Here is a 15,545-nt window from a genome sequence, read left to right as displayed (position 1 = left end):
ATGAAAGTTAATACTTATTTACTGAATCATGTACATATTTATACAGATCTGATCTAAAAGCATATAGTGCACTTGGTCTCTCCTTTATCAAATTAATGAGGAAGAGGCGGTTTCATGCTTTGTTTTCTGCAAATACAGATGCATAAAATTTGCATGAATTATTTTCCTAAAGATTAAAGAACATATATGTGTAATAAATTTTTATTTTTAAGGAAGTGATATAATGGCTTTTTGCATCATACAGGCCTAGTTATAAAACCTATCTCTTCCACATATTATTATAAATGCATGACCTTGGACAATTTAATTAATCTCTGTAAGCGCCACTTTCTTCATCTTTTAAATAGGGATAATAATTCCTAACTCATGGTTATGTGTATGATTAAGTGATAATGTATGTAAACCTCTAACCAAATGTCTGATACATTGTAATAGCTAAATAAGTATTATTGCTGTTTTTATTTTACTTCAAATAATTTATTGTATAAATAATACTACTTTCTCCTTAAAGAGATGAGAAAAATCCTGAAAATTCTAAAGGAATGCATTATATTTTCAATATTTGGCTATAACTGTACATATGCTTTCTTATTGTTTGGTTATAACCTTATTGGGTATTCAGTTTTATATTCACTAACATTCATACTCAGTTATTTTTCATATTGTTTCTATAAAATATTATTTTAAATGTCTGTATAATGCTTCTTCATTTGGCTGTATCAAGGTTCCATATACCCTTTAATGTAATAATTTCTATTCTAGAAGTTTATCCTAATAAGAGTCGATCAAGATTTGATGTTTAATGTAGCATTATAGGATTTTTTAAACTGTTGATGTGACTAAATTGCTTTTCATTAAAATATCTCTACTTACTCAATATTTCTACTCCTAAATTGAATATCTTATATTCTATAGTGTTGCTTAGCTGATGAAAATAAGGCGAGAGATTATAAAGTAAAACAATTTAAATTTACACTTACATAAAAATCATGAAAATCACTTTCTAAAAACTTTCTTTCCACAGGACATACTGTATCTAAAAGCATATTGTTATAGACCTTAGCCTAGATTTGAGAATGTTTTCATTTTTGGTCAAATGTGTCTATTTAAACCATGAAGCTAGCCATAGCTCTATAACAGGGAGGAGCTGATTTCTTCCAGTTTCACCAAGAAAGTTCAGAGTTATTTGTCATACCTTTATGTTTATCACCTGCACTTCACATACATGGTGGAGTATCAAGAATATATTAAGAGAATATTAAGCTTATTAAGACCATCTGAACTCTCCCCCTGCTTTTTTTTGAGACTGGGTCTTGCTATGTTGCCCAGGCTAGAGTATAGTAGCTATTCACAGGCATGATCGTAAAACTCACTACATCCTTGAACTCCTGGCCTCAAGCAATCCTCTCACCTCAGCCTCCTGGGTAGCTGGGACTACAGGTACATGCGTGCCACTGCTCCCAGCTCCCCTTGTTTTATAGAGCAGAAAACTGAGACTGAAAGAGAAGTGACATATCCAAGATCAAACAAAGTGCAAATCCAAGGCCGGAACCCAGGTGTCTTAAAGTGTGGCCCGGTAAGCCATGGTGATGTGCAGTATGGTGAAAAGTGTGCATTTACTGCAGGAGGTTTCCATTATTAATGCTATTTTCCTGTGTTCCCATCATCCACTGGTTACGACTAAGCCAGATAAGTCTCCAACACCATGGGAGACACCACAGTGCTTCTGTAGCTAGGCCATCAAATATTCATTCATCAGTCACTTACTTACCAGTAGGAATACGAAACCACTATGTAGTTTTTGTCATTCCTTTGTTTTTCTCCTAAGTTGGAATATTTCAGAGTTATTTTTGTGTTTTGAATACTCGGGGAGTTTGATTTCATTGATGAAAAATATATATTATAATACCTCTTATATAATCTTTTATAATTTCTATTGATTAAACATTATAGTTGGGCTATTTTGCAAAAGACAAGTTGAAGTTCGAATTTGTAAAGAACTGTGATAATATAAAGGAAGTACTAGCTTCATTAAGTAAAGAGCCATTTGATGATACATATTAAAGTTTGTATTCAACTTAGAAAAATTTAAATGTTGAATATTTGACCTGTTAAATTTCTTTTGTCTCTTTCTGTATCTCTGATTAAGACTATCCCTCTGTGCACACAAGTCGTTGCTTTAGCTTGGACAGGTTTGGTTTTTTTCAATTTGGAACTTAGTTTCATTAAAAAATTAGCTCCATATACTAATGGTTTTGATTTAGTGTTGATACAGCTTAATTGTCTATTGCTTTTTCTTAGGTTACATTATTCTGTTGCATCCTATGCTTAAGAATGATACTGAATTAGAAATATCAGAATATAATACCTAAGAAATCTGCCTTTGAAAATCATTTTCAGAAGCTAGAAGGCTGCATATTCATGTTAATTCATACAATTTTCATATTTTCATGAGTAATTTTCATAAATGTCATCAATCTTCATGAATTTTGAGCAAATATTCATATTTTAATGTGGTTTTTTTTTTTTTTTTTTTGAGACAAAGTCTCGCTTTGTTGCCCGGGCTAGAGTGAGTGCCATGGCATCAGCCTAGCTCACAGCAACCTCAAACTCCAGGGCTTAAGCGATCCTACTGCCTCAGCCTCCCGAGTAGCTGGGACTACAGGCATGTGCCACCATGCCCGGCTAATTTTTTCTATATATATTTTGGTTGGCCAGATAATTTCTTTCTATTTTTAGTAGAGATGGAGTCTCGCTCTTGCCCAGGCTGGTCTCGAACTCCTGACCTCGAGCGATCCACCTCCCTCGGCCTCCCAGAGTGCTAGGATTACAGGCGTGAGCCACCGCGCCCAGCCAATGTTCTTTTTTTGGTGAACTTCTTATTGTTTCCCCAACCTGATTTAAAATATCTTCTGTCATGGGAGGCTGCAGTTTGTGGAGCCAGATGGTTTATGAAGATGAATTGAAAAAGACACTGTGGGATGGTCAGACAAGTGGACACTGATTATAACTCTTCTAGTCATACCATTAATCAGAAGAAACAATGAAGTCAGCCCAAGAATCTGAGTTCAATGTGACAATGAAGAGTGAATAGTATTATTGGCAGAGCATGAGCCCACCCTTCTACCTATTAGGTCAAAATCATTAAAAGTGGGAGATGGAGCTTTAAGTTCTCAGAAGGGTGTATAAAATAAAATTAAAACTACACTAATGGACTCTAGTACCTACTAAAATCCTTGCCTGTAATTATGATTGGATCTTTTCTTCTGAATCCCAGAAGGCTGAGTAAAACGTTCATTTCCAAGCATTAGCTCACTCACCTTTTTCCCCTTCACCTTTAAGTTGTTCCAGTTGATGGGCATTTTTTCTTCTATACTTCGTACCTTTCTCTCTACTTAGTTCCCTGACTCTGTGGATGTATTTAAGTATCCCCTGCCCTAAAAACCAAAAACAACAACAACAACAAAAAATTCTCAGCTATTCTCCTCTCTCAAAGGCCTCTCTCACTTCCCTTCTTTCCTTCCCTTTGGAACATCTCAGAAAAATCTCATACTTTTTTTCAACTCTCCGTCGCTCCCTGCAGAGCAGAGTCGGGCTGTCTATACCCCTACTCTGCCGAAACCACACGCATAAGGTTGTTGATGACCTCCTGATTGATGAAACCAATGATCTCTTAGCAGATTTAATCTATTTGACCTCAAAGCCATTCACCACTATTGAACGTTCCTTCTTACTTTAAACTCTCTAAAAGCATAGAAGTAATATTTGGTTCTTCTCTACCTGCCTCACTACTCCCCTTCCAAATCCAATCCTGTCAGTTCTACTCCCTAAATAATTCTCCAGATCTTTTCACTTTCTCCTTCACTGTAGTCCAGGTCCCCGTCATTTCTCAACTGCAGATTCCAACTGATCTCCATATGTCCACTCTGCCCCCTCTGAACCATATCTATATAGCAGCAAGAGCCACCACAATGGGAGTTTATATATTTGTGTATATAAATGTGCTTAGGCAGGGCCTGGCCCATAGCAAGTACTATATATGTGTTTATTACTGTTGTTCTAGAAATATAAATTACATTTAGCCTTTTCCCTCTTTGAAACCCTGTTAGTGGCTTTCCATTCCCCTTAAATGAAAGGCAAATGCCTTGTTTCCTGTAAGACTCTGCTGGGCCTTAACTGTCTCCGCTCTCATCTCTCGTGACGCTTGCCTGTTGTGTTCTAGACACACTGGTCTCCTCTCAGTTCCTCAGACACTTCAAGCTCTTTCCATCCCTGGGCCTCTGCACATGCTAATCCTTCTGCCTGAAGTATTCGTTACCAGATCATTGCTTAGTACACGCCTTTTTGTCACTGAAGTCTCACATTTAATGACTCCCCAAGAGAGTTATTTTCTGATCATCAATCTAAAGTAGCCCCTGTCTTTAATCACACTAATACATCACCATTTACTTTTACTATATATTTATCACTAATTTTTATGATTTACGTATTTTTTTAACCATCTGTCTCCCACTGAAATGTAAGTTTCATGAGGGAAGGACTTTTGTTTTATTGTCTTATTTGTCTGATACATAGTAAAAAATAAATGTTAACTGAATAAATTCCTTAATGGCCAGTTTTTATCCTTCCAGAACAGGTCAGATACCTTTTCTACAAAATTTTCCTCAGTTCCCTGAGGATAAATTAAATGTTCCCTCCCTTTCCCTCAAAGTAACCATTAAAAGCATCATATTTAATGTCCTATTGAACTCTGTATATAGGTATCTTCTCTCTCATATAGTGAGTTCATGAAGAATAGGGATAGTGTTTCATTCAGTTTTCTGCCATTCCTCGGGCTTACCATGGTGTCTGGATGTATGAACAAATGAACATTGTTATTAATAAATCGTGACCTCATTGATATAGAAAACTCTTAGGTTTACTTGGTAAGAGTGATAGCAGAATGTCCCCTCTGCAGTCGGGTCTCCTGTGCGAGTTCACGCTAGAAACAATTTGGCCTCCGCCCAGTGAAGATGGCTCTGTAGAGCTAAAGGCTTAGGATTCTAGAGCCTGTTGGGTCCCTCTGTAGTTGTTTGGTCCAACCCAGTGATAACAAATCTTGCCACAAGTTGGCCCTGTGCAGTCTTTCCAGCCCAGTCTTTAGTCCTTGAGATGAGCATCCAGTGCCAAAAGAGAGGGTAGAATAGGTTCTTACACTCTTTCTCCATCAGGACCCTTCTTAGAGTTTTCCCACTGGAATAACTGCACACGTGGCCTTTTTGTTCATTTCCACTTGTAAGTGGAGTGGTGCCCTTGGCGATTCTCTAGTGAACTGGGAAGTTTACCTACAGCCAGGAAGATGTGGCAGTCTGACTAGGGAAGGATTACAGGGGACTGGACCCAGTCAGCCCAGAGACCTGAGTTCTGCTTCCGGGTCTGCCACTAACTTGCTGTGGGACCTGGGCCATCGCCCCTCTCTGGGCTTCAGTCTCCTCATCCATCAAGTGGATTACTGATTTTATCAAGGAAACCCATTTTTCAGTCAAAATTTTAGATAGAATTTTAGTACATAAAATAGTTCATAAATATATAAACTAGTGCTACTCTGGCTGAAATGGAGTCCAGCCAGCCAGTCTCCCTCACAGACCCCTCCCGCGGCTTCCATTCCCCTCCCTCCAGCGCATGACAAAAATGACCTCTCCTGTCTCTAAGATTTTCAATCAAGCGTCAGGGAACTGATCCAGTCAGTACAAGCACCCAAAGGTGAAAAATAAAAAACAAGTTGACTTTCTGTACTTGCCTCTTTTTGTTCCCGTGATCCTAACACCTGGTTTCCTTTTGTCTGCCATTAGAGGCCTTTCTTTGGTTGCAGCCTACCACCTGAGGTCTCTCTAAATGACAGAAGAGCCCTGAGAGTGAAAGGACTAGATTTTTAGCACTTCTGTTTCGCCCTCATCTTGCTAGTCTATCCTGATGTTGATCCTTCCTGCTGTTTCGGTGAGTTTCTCCTCACTGGTTCTTGCCTTCGCTGTGGCTGAAGCTAAGAGAACACCACGCATCCGGACTTCTCCCCCTGCACCCACGGAGCCGTGTTTGCATTGTCTCTGGGCAGCAGGCGAGACTGTCTGCACTGTCAGTTCTTTGAGATAAGAATATAGAATCGTCCAGTTACAGCAAGTACTTAGAAAGGGGTGAAAACAGTTTTACAAATGAATTCGTTGTGACAAAGCATTTGGTGTTCTCTTCCAAGATAATTGCAGTCATTGAAAAAGCTGCTGTCAAAAAGCGTTGCCTGAGTTATTCATTTGGGCATTTGAAACTTTGTGTCTGAGGTCTGGGAATACTCTTAAAAATTCACTTGTTTTCCTCTTAAAAGGAAAGCTTATGTAATCACTAATCCAATATATAAACGCACAGATCCTGAAGGACCATTTTCGCCCTGGCCAGCTCTACTCTTGAGCCGCGTTTAGCTTTTTAACTATGCTTGATGTTGTATTCCTTTGATATTTCTACTTAACTTTCCTCTGCTTTCCTGTCAGTTTCCTCCATGTTGCTTCTTTGGCTTGGTTGGAAATGTTAGAACAAGATGCCGGTGCCTCTCAGCCAGGATGTGCCTGTGTTCAAACGTCCATGGCCTGTTCTCTGGCTCCTGAGGGGGAAATTCCGGGGGCGTGGTGTCTCCGGTTGGAATTGAGATGTATAAAGCATCTGCTTGGTTTCTTCAGCTAATGAGGTTTTGCTGAAAAATGAATGTAATGAAAAAATGCTGTATGTTGGCAGGACCTGCTGATGAAGGCTAATGAGCCTAAGTGAGTGTCGTGTGAGGCCCCCGAAGCAGAGGCCCAGACGGTTCGATGCTCTGCCCTTGAGGCAAGACCAGCTCCGGAGGGCGTGGACCCATCTATTTGCTGGCTGCTGCTTTTTTTGCTTTCCTTCTCTCCCTCCTCCCTTGCTTTTCCTTCAATAAAAGACCTAGTTAAGCCGGCCACCGCAGATTATTTTATGCAGCACAGAGCATATTAAAACTAAAACTACTTAGGCCAGGGCTCAGTAAAATGTTATAAAAATAAGAATTATGAGCTTTACGTAGATAATTTAATAAAAGAGGTAATAATTTTTAAATTTAGTTACCAAGAAATAAGAATTATATTCTATCAAAAAGCAGATAAGAAAAAAGGTGTTTTATAGACAACACTTGGAGTTGAGTTTCCTTAAAACCTGGTTTCACGTGGATGAACGGCGGACGGTTGGTGGGACCGCACCCTGTGCTCCCCCGAACGTGGCACGTCCCCACAACCACGAGATGGTCAGTTTGATGGACCCCAGGCTGCGCCGCTGTTCGGTCAGACATCATTCCGGGTGTTTCTGGGTGAGATCCACGTTTCAGTCGGTGCGCTGAGCAAAGTACGTTTCCCTCCCCGATGTGGCCAGTCGGCGGGCCACCGTGCCCTGAGCAGAGGAGGATCCCCCTGCGACACCGCCTCCACGCCGCGACATGGCTTTTCTCCTGCCTTTGGACGGTGACGAAACGCCAGGTCTTCCTGGCCCTGGGGCCCGCCGGCCTTCAGACCGGAGGGCTGTCAGCCTCCCGCATCCAGGCCTCAGACTCCGTCTGGAACCGAGCCGGCCGAGTTTGTGAATGGTTTGCATGCTCTCTTCGTCATCCTCTGTTTGTGTGGTACGCACTGTAAATATCACTAGTCCCATGTTACAGATAAACACAGAATTGAGAAACTTGCCTGGACAGTTATTCATCCAGTAGTAATGTCTGCTGTGTCCCAGGCCATGGGGACAGGACAGATCAAGGCATTACTTTCTGGTGGGAGTGAATTACAATAATAATGTAATGTAGTTTCTGGAGTTGATAGGCACTGTGGCATAGACAAACTGAGGTAAAGCGGTATATTAGGGCTGGAGATGCCTGGGCAGAGCAGCGGTGCCTCTGGAGCAGAGAGAAGGCCGGTGAGAAAGGGGTGGTGATTGAGTCCTCCCTGACGAGAGGGACAACAACCCAGAGGAAAACATGCCAAACTAGTGCATCCAGTGCAGAGGCCCTGTGATGGCGACACGGTTGGCATGACACGTTCAAGGGACAGAGAAAACCCAGGGTGGCTGACACATGGTGAAGAAGAGGAGAGAGGATGAGAAAGAAGAGGTAGGCAGGAGCTAGATCACACAGGGCCTGACAGGCCCGATGAGCAGTGTCCGTCTTATTCTGTGGGTGGTGGGAAGCTGCCGGGCAGTTCTCAGCGGGGTGTGTGTGTGCGGGAGGGTGGGCGGGTGGGGGTGACGAGATGGTCTGATTTACACTGTAAAAAACCCTCATTGCTGTTTGCAGGATGGACCCTGCCGCTGGGTGGGGTTTGAGACTGAGGTACAGACCAGTTAGCGACCAAGGAAAAGGTCATGGTGACTGTAAGTAGCGCGGTATTGGCAGTGGAGGTGCAGAGAAGTGCTATGTTGGAGACATGGTTGGGGGCAGAGCCAGTGGAGCTTGTTGGCGAATTAGCAGCCCCTTGCAGAGGCGGACAGCGCGCAGTGGTTAGGAAGTAGGCTCGCCTGCCTAGGTCTGCGTCCCGCCTTGCCACTCACTCGCTGGGTTTATTAGCTGTATGATGTTAGGTAACTTTTTTAAACCACTCTCAGTTTTCTCATAAGTAAATGAAAATAACATAGTAACCTACCTAATAGGGGTATTTTGATGAATAGATAGTTTAATGCATCTGTCTGCTACTCAGTGAGTGTTGTCAATTTTTTTTTTTTTTTTTTTAGCTTTTATTGTTTACGGGGTTTGAAGAGAAAAGAGGAATCAAAGATGACTTACACATCTGGGGGCCAGAGCAAACGGGTTTATGGTGTGGGGCCTTATAAGGAATGCTTTGGGGGTGAGTGGACAGAAACCAGTAGTTCAGTTTTGTCCCTCGTAAGTTTAAGGCACCTAATGATGCCCAGGATCATTGCTGGAGGAAGTGGCAAGGCGGGACTTGTATGTGGCCTTTCAGTCTAAAACCTGCCGCCTGTCCACCCTGAGAGGCAGGATCAGTGAGTGGTTCTGAGCACAAACTCTGCAGTCGGACTGCCTGGGTCCCCTGTCTGTGCTCTTGGGTAGTCTACTCACGCTCTCCGTGCCTCGTTGTTATCTGTAAAATGAGGGTAATAGTTTGATAAGGCACATAAAACAGTTGCTGGTATGTAGAGTGTAGTTGGGAAGTGTTTGCTGCTGTTGTTACTTTTAAATCCTGAATGTTGCCATAGAAATGAAAAGAAACCAGATTCAAGATACTTTGTGGAGGAAGGGTTAAAGGATTCTGGTGACTAATTGCAGTGGAGGGTAAAGGAGAGGCATCAAAGATGACTCTGGGGTTCTGAGCTAGGGTGGCCTGTTAAATGAAGGGCAGGGAATAGAGCCTGTTTGCGATTGGGGTGGGGTTGATGAGGAGTTGAGTTTCAGAGCTATTAACTTTGGAAATAGCCAAGAGAAAATGTCCAGAAAGCAGTTTAAAATGTGGGAACTGGAATATAAGAGAAACGTCAAGACTAGAAATATAAACGTGGAATCATCTGCTTAGATGTAATAATTTAAAGCCACCAGAGTGGATGAGATATGAGAGAGAGAGAGAGAGAATTTATGACCAAGGACTTAAGTATGAAGATTATCTATTTCTAAAGACCAAGTAGATCAAGAATGGTAAGGAAACAGTAATAGTTACAGTGTTATGTTTGAGAAATAAAAGAAAAAATTGGGTAGTAGTAAAGTGCCGTAGTTTGTTCATGTTGCTATAACAAAATACTATAAATTGGGTGGCTGATATACAACAGAAATTTGCTTCTCACAGTTCTAGAAACGGGGGGCAGTCTAAGATCAAGGTCCTGGCGGGTTCAGTGTCTGCTGCTTTCTGGGTCAGAGATGGTGCCTTCTTGCTGCGTCCTCGCATGGTGGAAAGGGCAGGGGTTTCTCTTGGGCCCCTTTTATAAGGATGCTAATCCTGTTCATGAATTTCCGCCCCCATGACCTAATCACCTCCCAAAGGCCTCCCCCATACCATCACCTCGGGGGGTTAAAATTTTGACATTTTAGGACACACACATTCAGACCCTAACATTAGGGGAGGGGTAAGTCCCTGGAGAATCTTTTTTTAAAGATGTTTGGGATTCTTTGGGGAAGAACTAGCCATGTAAATATAAGATAATGGATGATCCAAATGCTGGGATGGTGGGAGCCAGCGGGTTCTAGGGCGACATAGGTATTACAGCAAACCTACACAAGGGAGAGAGGAGCAGCTCTCCTCGGGTAGGCGTGAAGTTAACAGCAAGTAACTGCGCAACTGCGTCAGGAATGAGTGCCCTTTGCTAAGTGTTTTCTGTGTCAAATACTGTGCTCAGTTCTCTGTTCTCTCCCTAAATCATCAGCAGTTCTCTGAGATAGGGACAATTATTTCATTCTCTGCAGAACTGAAAAATTGGAGGCCACCTAAATGTCCATCAAAATAAAGATTTTTAAAATAAAGTATAGTATATCCGTATAACATAATATCCTATAGCCATTTTTTAATGAGGCAAGATCTGCTACAGAAAGATACCAGTGAAGTACTTTTGTGAGACAATAAACACATGTGTGAAGACTTCCCTGCTTCCTACCCTCCAGACTCTGAGTTTCTCAGAGAGGGACACTAGGTCATGTTAGTCTTATAACATCGGGGTCTGGCATGGAGCTTTCTAGAGTAGTGTGCTGTTGGTCAAATGAATGAGTGAACACATGTAAAATGGAGACTACTGGTACCACACAGGGCTTGAGTTTGTATACACACGTGCATGTGCTTGTGTGTGTGTGAACCTACCAGCAGAAATTATTAATATTACAATATTATTAGGGAAAATACCATTCAGAAAAGAAGGTATGAATTACCACTAGGAAATTATCAGAGGAACCTCATGGGTTTTAGACAACAATGGTGGTGATTTGAAGAAAATGGTAATAATAGTGAAAAGATGGTTTCACCTTTGGCAGTGAAAGGACTAGGAACTGCCCATGCTGAATTCTTTCTGTGAACAGGGGGTGGGATCCCACTTGGCTGGAGTTGAAAGCCCAGGCTCATTATGGTGGACGGTTTGTGAGTCAGACCTTTCTGAAATGCTGAGTTTTTACAATGGTAAAGAATTCTTCAGCCATTTGATAGTCCCCTAACCAGATGCTCACCACTATCCAACATGTGTAGTAGCCATTTTAAATCTGAGTACTTTGTCATACAAATGGAAACAAAATATCCTAAACAGACCTATGATTCAAAAATAAGATTCCAATTTGCAAATTGTGATCTGTAAGCTGCCTTATTTATTGGCAGCTTATTGAAATGTTATATGTATTCTAGTACATGTTTCCACTTGGTTTTTATTTAAGATTCCCATGATTATACTAGAGATTGTAGATAACGGACTACTCTAAGGTTACTCTTCCTTTTTATGAAGTAAACCGTAGATTTCATCCAAGAGAAATAAGGCTTAATTTTTTCACTTCTTGTTAAAAATCTTGATGAGACTCTGAAAAATTATTTTTTTCTCATCCTTTTGAGAAACATTTAATTGTAAGGTCTCCATCAACTAAAATTGAATTTATAACATTTTAAATGTGTCTTTGTTTTTGTTGGGTTGTTAAATCATGTTTTTCTTATACGTTCATTTAAATCACAGGAAAGTCTGCCTGAAATGTCATTTTCACAATGATTCTGGGAGCCATCCTTTTGATCATATGATATTTCTTGCCGATGTATATATTCTGATGTTGCCTTCCACAAGATATAAATTCTAGTGGCATATTGAATACCATAGAAGGAACCGATTGATAGTAAATCAAACATTTAGAGCATACTATTGGAAATGTTGGATTCATTACTATAAAGGAGTTATATTTGATCACTATGTTCAGAGCTCTCTAATACTGTAATTTATTGATGCTTCTTAATGTTCTCTCAATTATATACAGCCTCAAAATTGGGTTCATTTTAACAATATATAATATTTGCTATAGAGAATCTTTTCCACACAAAAACGAGTAGAGTAGCAAATATCCAACACTGTCTTTGATTAGAACTGTAAAGTCCAACAGCTTGTATTTAATGAACATAATGTTAATTATATAGTTCATTCTCTGTTATAGGAATTACATAGTAGAATAAAGAAGCTATTTTGATGTATAAGGTGCCAATGAAATTTGGCTAACAAGAAAGGGAATAACCTTATATGTGGTTAAGATGTCAAATGAACAATTTTAATTCACAATCTTTTTTTTACAGAGAATACATAAATTGGGTTTTTATTTTTAGTTCCTCCTCTTCCCTTCAGAGTTAAATGATGGAAAATGACTCTCAGTCCCCAAACTGCTCTTATGCATCATTCAAAATAGCCCTGACAGGCTAGCCCCTCTGGTACTGATGAGATTTATGACTTTCCAGTCCTTGGTGTTCCATTACTCTGTCCACACCGTCAAATTGATTAGTAGGCAGTGGCGAGCAAGGAAAGAAAGGCGGCCGCTTCGAGCCAGCTGGTGTCCATCATTTTAATGAACTGCTTAGCGATGGTTAATACTGTCCTCGATTCTCATTGTGGCTGATGATGACAGGATCTTTTTAAATGTTCTCCCCTCCCTCATTCTATATTGCAGGGCCCACTGGAGAATGATTTGGTAGTTCATGTAGCACTTGTAGCGGAAAGCCAACGGTAAGAAGTCCAGATGGGGGCTGTGTTCTTTTTTCGGGGTGAAATGATTGCCGTGTGCTTACCATGTTGCGTACGGCAGTAGAGATGCATTTCGTAAACTCCTAGACAGGGTTTCGAGGATATCATTAATGTCACTTTAAGTGCCAGCACATCATTCTTTTCATGTTTAAAAATAATTCTGTTTTAGTTGATGTGAATATTAAAGACTGTGACCAGCGCTAGTGTTGCCTGGGGTGTAGCTTTGAGAAATTAGAGCAAACACACTATGGGGCTTCCCAAAGTCAGTGCTTCCCTCCCTGCCGGCCCCCAGAGCTCCCGTCTGATGCTTCACGGAGAGTCCAAGGCGGGCTCTGGATCCAACGCAGAGGGCATATTGCTGATATTAGCAAGTTAGTGATGTGCTCCAAGTTAATGTAGTCTGTCCATTTTATCCTCCCCCCTATCATTTCCTAAACTGTAAATGCATTGTCTAAAACTCTCTCTCTTTGTTCCCGGTGCACTTTAGCCTTCAAGTTTTTCTCAACACATACGGTATTCAGACTCAGACTCCTCAGCAAGTAGAACCCATTCAGATATGGGCTCAGCAGGAACTTGTCAAAGTGAGTGATTCTGCCTCTTTACTTTCTGCTTTGTGGAGGTTGTAGAGCATGATGGTTGGACTTAGTTTATAGGCAAGTTAAAATCCGATTCTGAGATAGGAGCATGAATCGGAAGGTTTTAATTAAGTTGAAGTGCCCACTTTATCCGACATTGTTACTAAAAAAACAACTGCATTGTGTGTGTGTGCGTGTGTGTGTGTGAGAGAGTGTGAGTACATTATATTCATAGGTCTTGTTGATTTCTACTCCTTGCTGAAGTCTATTACTAACCTACGCTGAGCACTTGAACAACTTAGTCTTAATTTTAGTAGTGAGATATAAAATTATTCTTTCTATTTTGATTTTATAGTTTCCATTTTTATTAACTATTAAAAATCTCATATCTAAATATTTTTTGGTAATTACTACTTCCCTTTTTTCTCTTGTCTTACTATTCAGAGTCTGAGGTAATTCCTACCTCTTGTCTTTGCTGGGTCTCAAAGTATTTATAAAGTAACATCTGAGTTTATCTTTAATGTAGTTACATAGCTACTTGGGATGGGGTTAAAAGGGGACCTTTGAGGCCTTTTGCATGCACTCTTCCACAGATGGATCCAGAAGTGCCTGTGATTGTGAATATTCTTGCTCATTAGGGACAGGAAAGTATTGACTCCCACTACGTATTTATAAACTAACATTTTTATTTAGTAATTATTAAAAACAATGCAGGACCAAACCCCCCAGTGTTTGGCAGAAGTGGCTATAACAGCATCTCTCAAGTGAGCAGGATTAAGTTGATTGGGTTGATAGACGTAGTTGGTCAAAGCCTATGCTGCAAAAGCAGAGTGACGGCGCAGGTGACGGCGCGGAGAAGACAGGTGCACGTCGCATGGACAAAGGCGGGACTTTCCAGTTGCTGCTTGTCAGGCTGGACCTTGCCCGTGGGCAGCACAAGCCAGAACCGGAGTGTCAGGCCCCCCAGAGAGAGTCCTAAATCTTCTCTAATAAATTAGAGCCCCCTCCCCCCGAGGTAAGGCTGAAAATACAAGGATCCCTAGAGAGGAGGTAACACCTTAAAGTCACACCCAGATGTGAATGATGGTGCAAGGCAAGGGGAGGAGGCAACAGGAAGGGGAGAAAAGGAAGCCGAATCCGGGTGCTCGCCCCGCTCTCGCTGCTCGGGCGCGGGCTGCCTCTGCTGGGACACCGGGTGCTGCTCGCTGAGGGCTCCAGAGGTTGTTCTTTGATGAACACACTCTCAAAGCAAACTAACCCAAATCTGCTCTTTAAGTCTAATTAGCAACTTTTTTTGTAGCAGATGAGTTTATATTCTACCAGGCAATCTGCAGTCGAGATCGGAAAGGCTGACATCACTTACATGGGGCATTTTGTTCATGCCTTCAGCAGCAGACACAAGCCATACGTAGAGCACTGTGTGGGGCACGCGGACGAAATGGCTTTGTCCCTGTCCCCATGACCTCCGAGTCTAGTGCTATGACATACAAAATAGTTCATTACAGTCTGCTTTGATAACTGCTGTCGTAGATGTTTGCACAAAGAGCTGTGGAGTCACAGAGGCTGTAGCAAGCGTCTGTTACAGAGTAAGTGAAGACTTATAGCAGTTCCTGACTGATTTTATGTTTTGTTGTTTTAAAGGTAGTGTTAGCAAATGATTTACAATTTGAGTGTGTGGTATGGCTAAAGAGACTTTCGTGACCAAGAGCCAGCTTTCCTATGCACAAGTTAAGATGGAAGATTGTTCTTTGGTTTGTGGCTGCAACTCTGCCCTCCTAACTAGCTACTCTTTGGGAGTCATCCTCTCGGCTATGTTGCCTAGCATACTACTCCTTAGTGTACCTTTGAAAAGTAAAGGTGTTCCCTCAAACCTTAGCTGATGCACATATCCTTTCGCCAATGACTGATTTTTTTTTCTCCAAGCAAGCCTCACCCTCCTTCAACCCACTGAAGAGGATGTCAGGGCTGGCAGCTGGGAGCAGGGCTTTTGCAGTGTGTGGTTAGGGTTAATGTTAATGTTCGTGAAGTGGCGACTGTGGTGTGACTTGCTTCACGGGGCCCCGAGTACAGGGTTCTACTCTGCAGTGCTGGCTTGGTGTGAAGTGCTGGCTTGGTGTGAAGTGCTTCTGTATCTCCGGATGGTTTGGTCACTACTGCAAGGAGCATTTCAGGTCTGTCAACTTAGTCGTCACAGACCTGCCGTATTGTACCGTGGTTCAGAAAGTTAAGGAGAATCCTTTTACTGTAATAGAGTAGTAT

At 41.5% G+C, this 15,545-nt stretch overlaps 1 protein-coding gene across 1 annotated transcript in view; it reads left to right on the top strand.

Annotated features, from left to right (window-relative positions):
- Positions 1–15,545, top strand: part of PHKB (phosphorylase kinase regulatory subunit beta) — a 208,904-nt gene that overhangs the window by 141,337 nt on the left and 52,022 nt on the right. Inside the window, exons 15-16 of the mRNA XM_069497809.1 lie at positions 12,638–12,693; positions 13,199–13,292. Of these exons, the coding sequence (XP_069353910.1) occupies positions 12,638–12,693; positions 13,199–13,292 (150 nt within the window). The remainder of the gene's footprint in view (positions 1–12,637; positions 12,694–13,198; positions 13,293–15,545) is intronic.

Source organism: Eulemur rufifrons, chromosome 23 (assembly GCF_041146395.1).
Source record: "Eulemur rufifrons isolate Redbay chromosome 23, OSU_ERuf_1, whole genome shotgun sequence".
Classification (NCBI taxonomy): Eukaryota; Metazoa; Chordata; class Mammalia; order Primates; family Lemuridae; genus Eulemur; species Eulemur rufifrons.
This window is presented reverse-complemented; position numbering and strand designations above follow the sequence as displayed.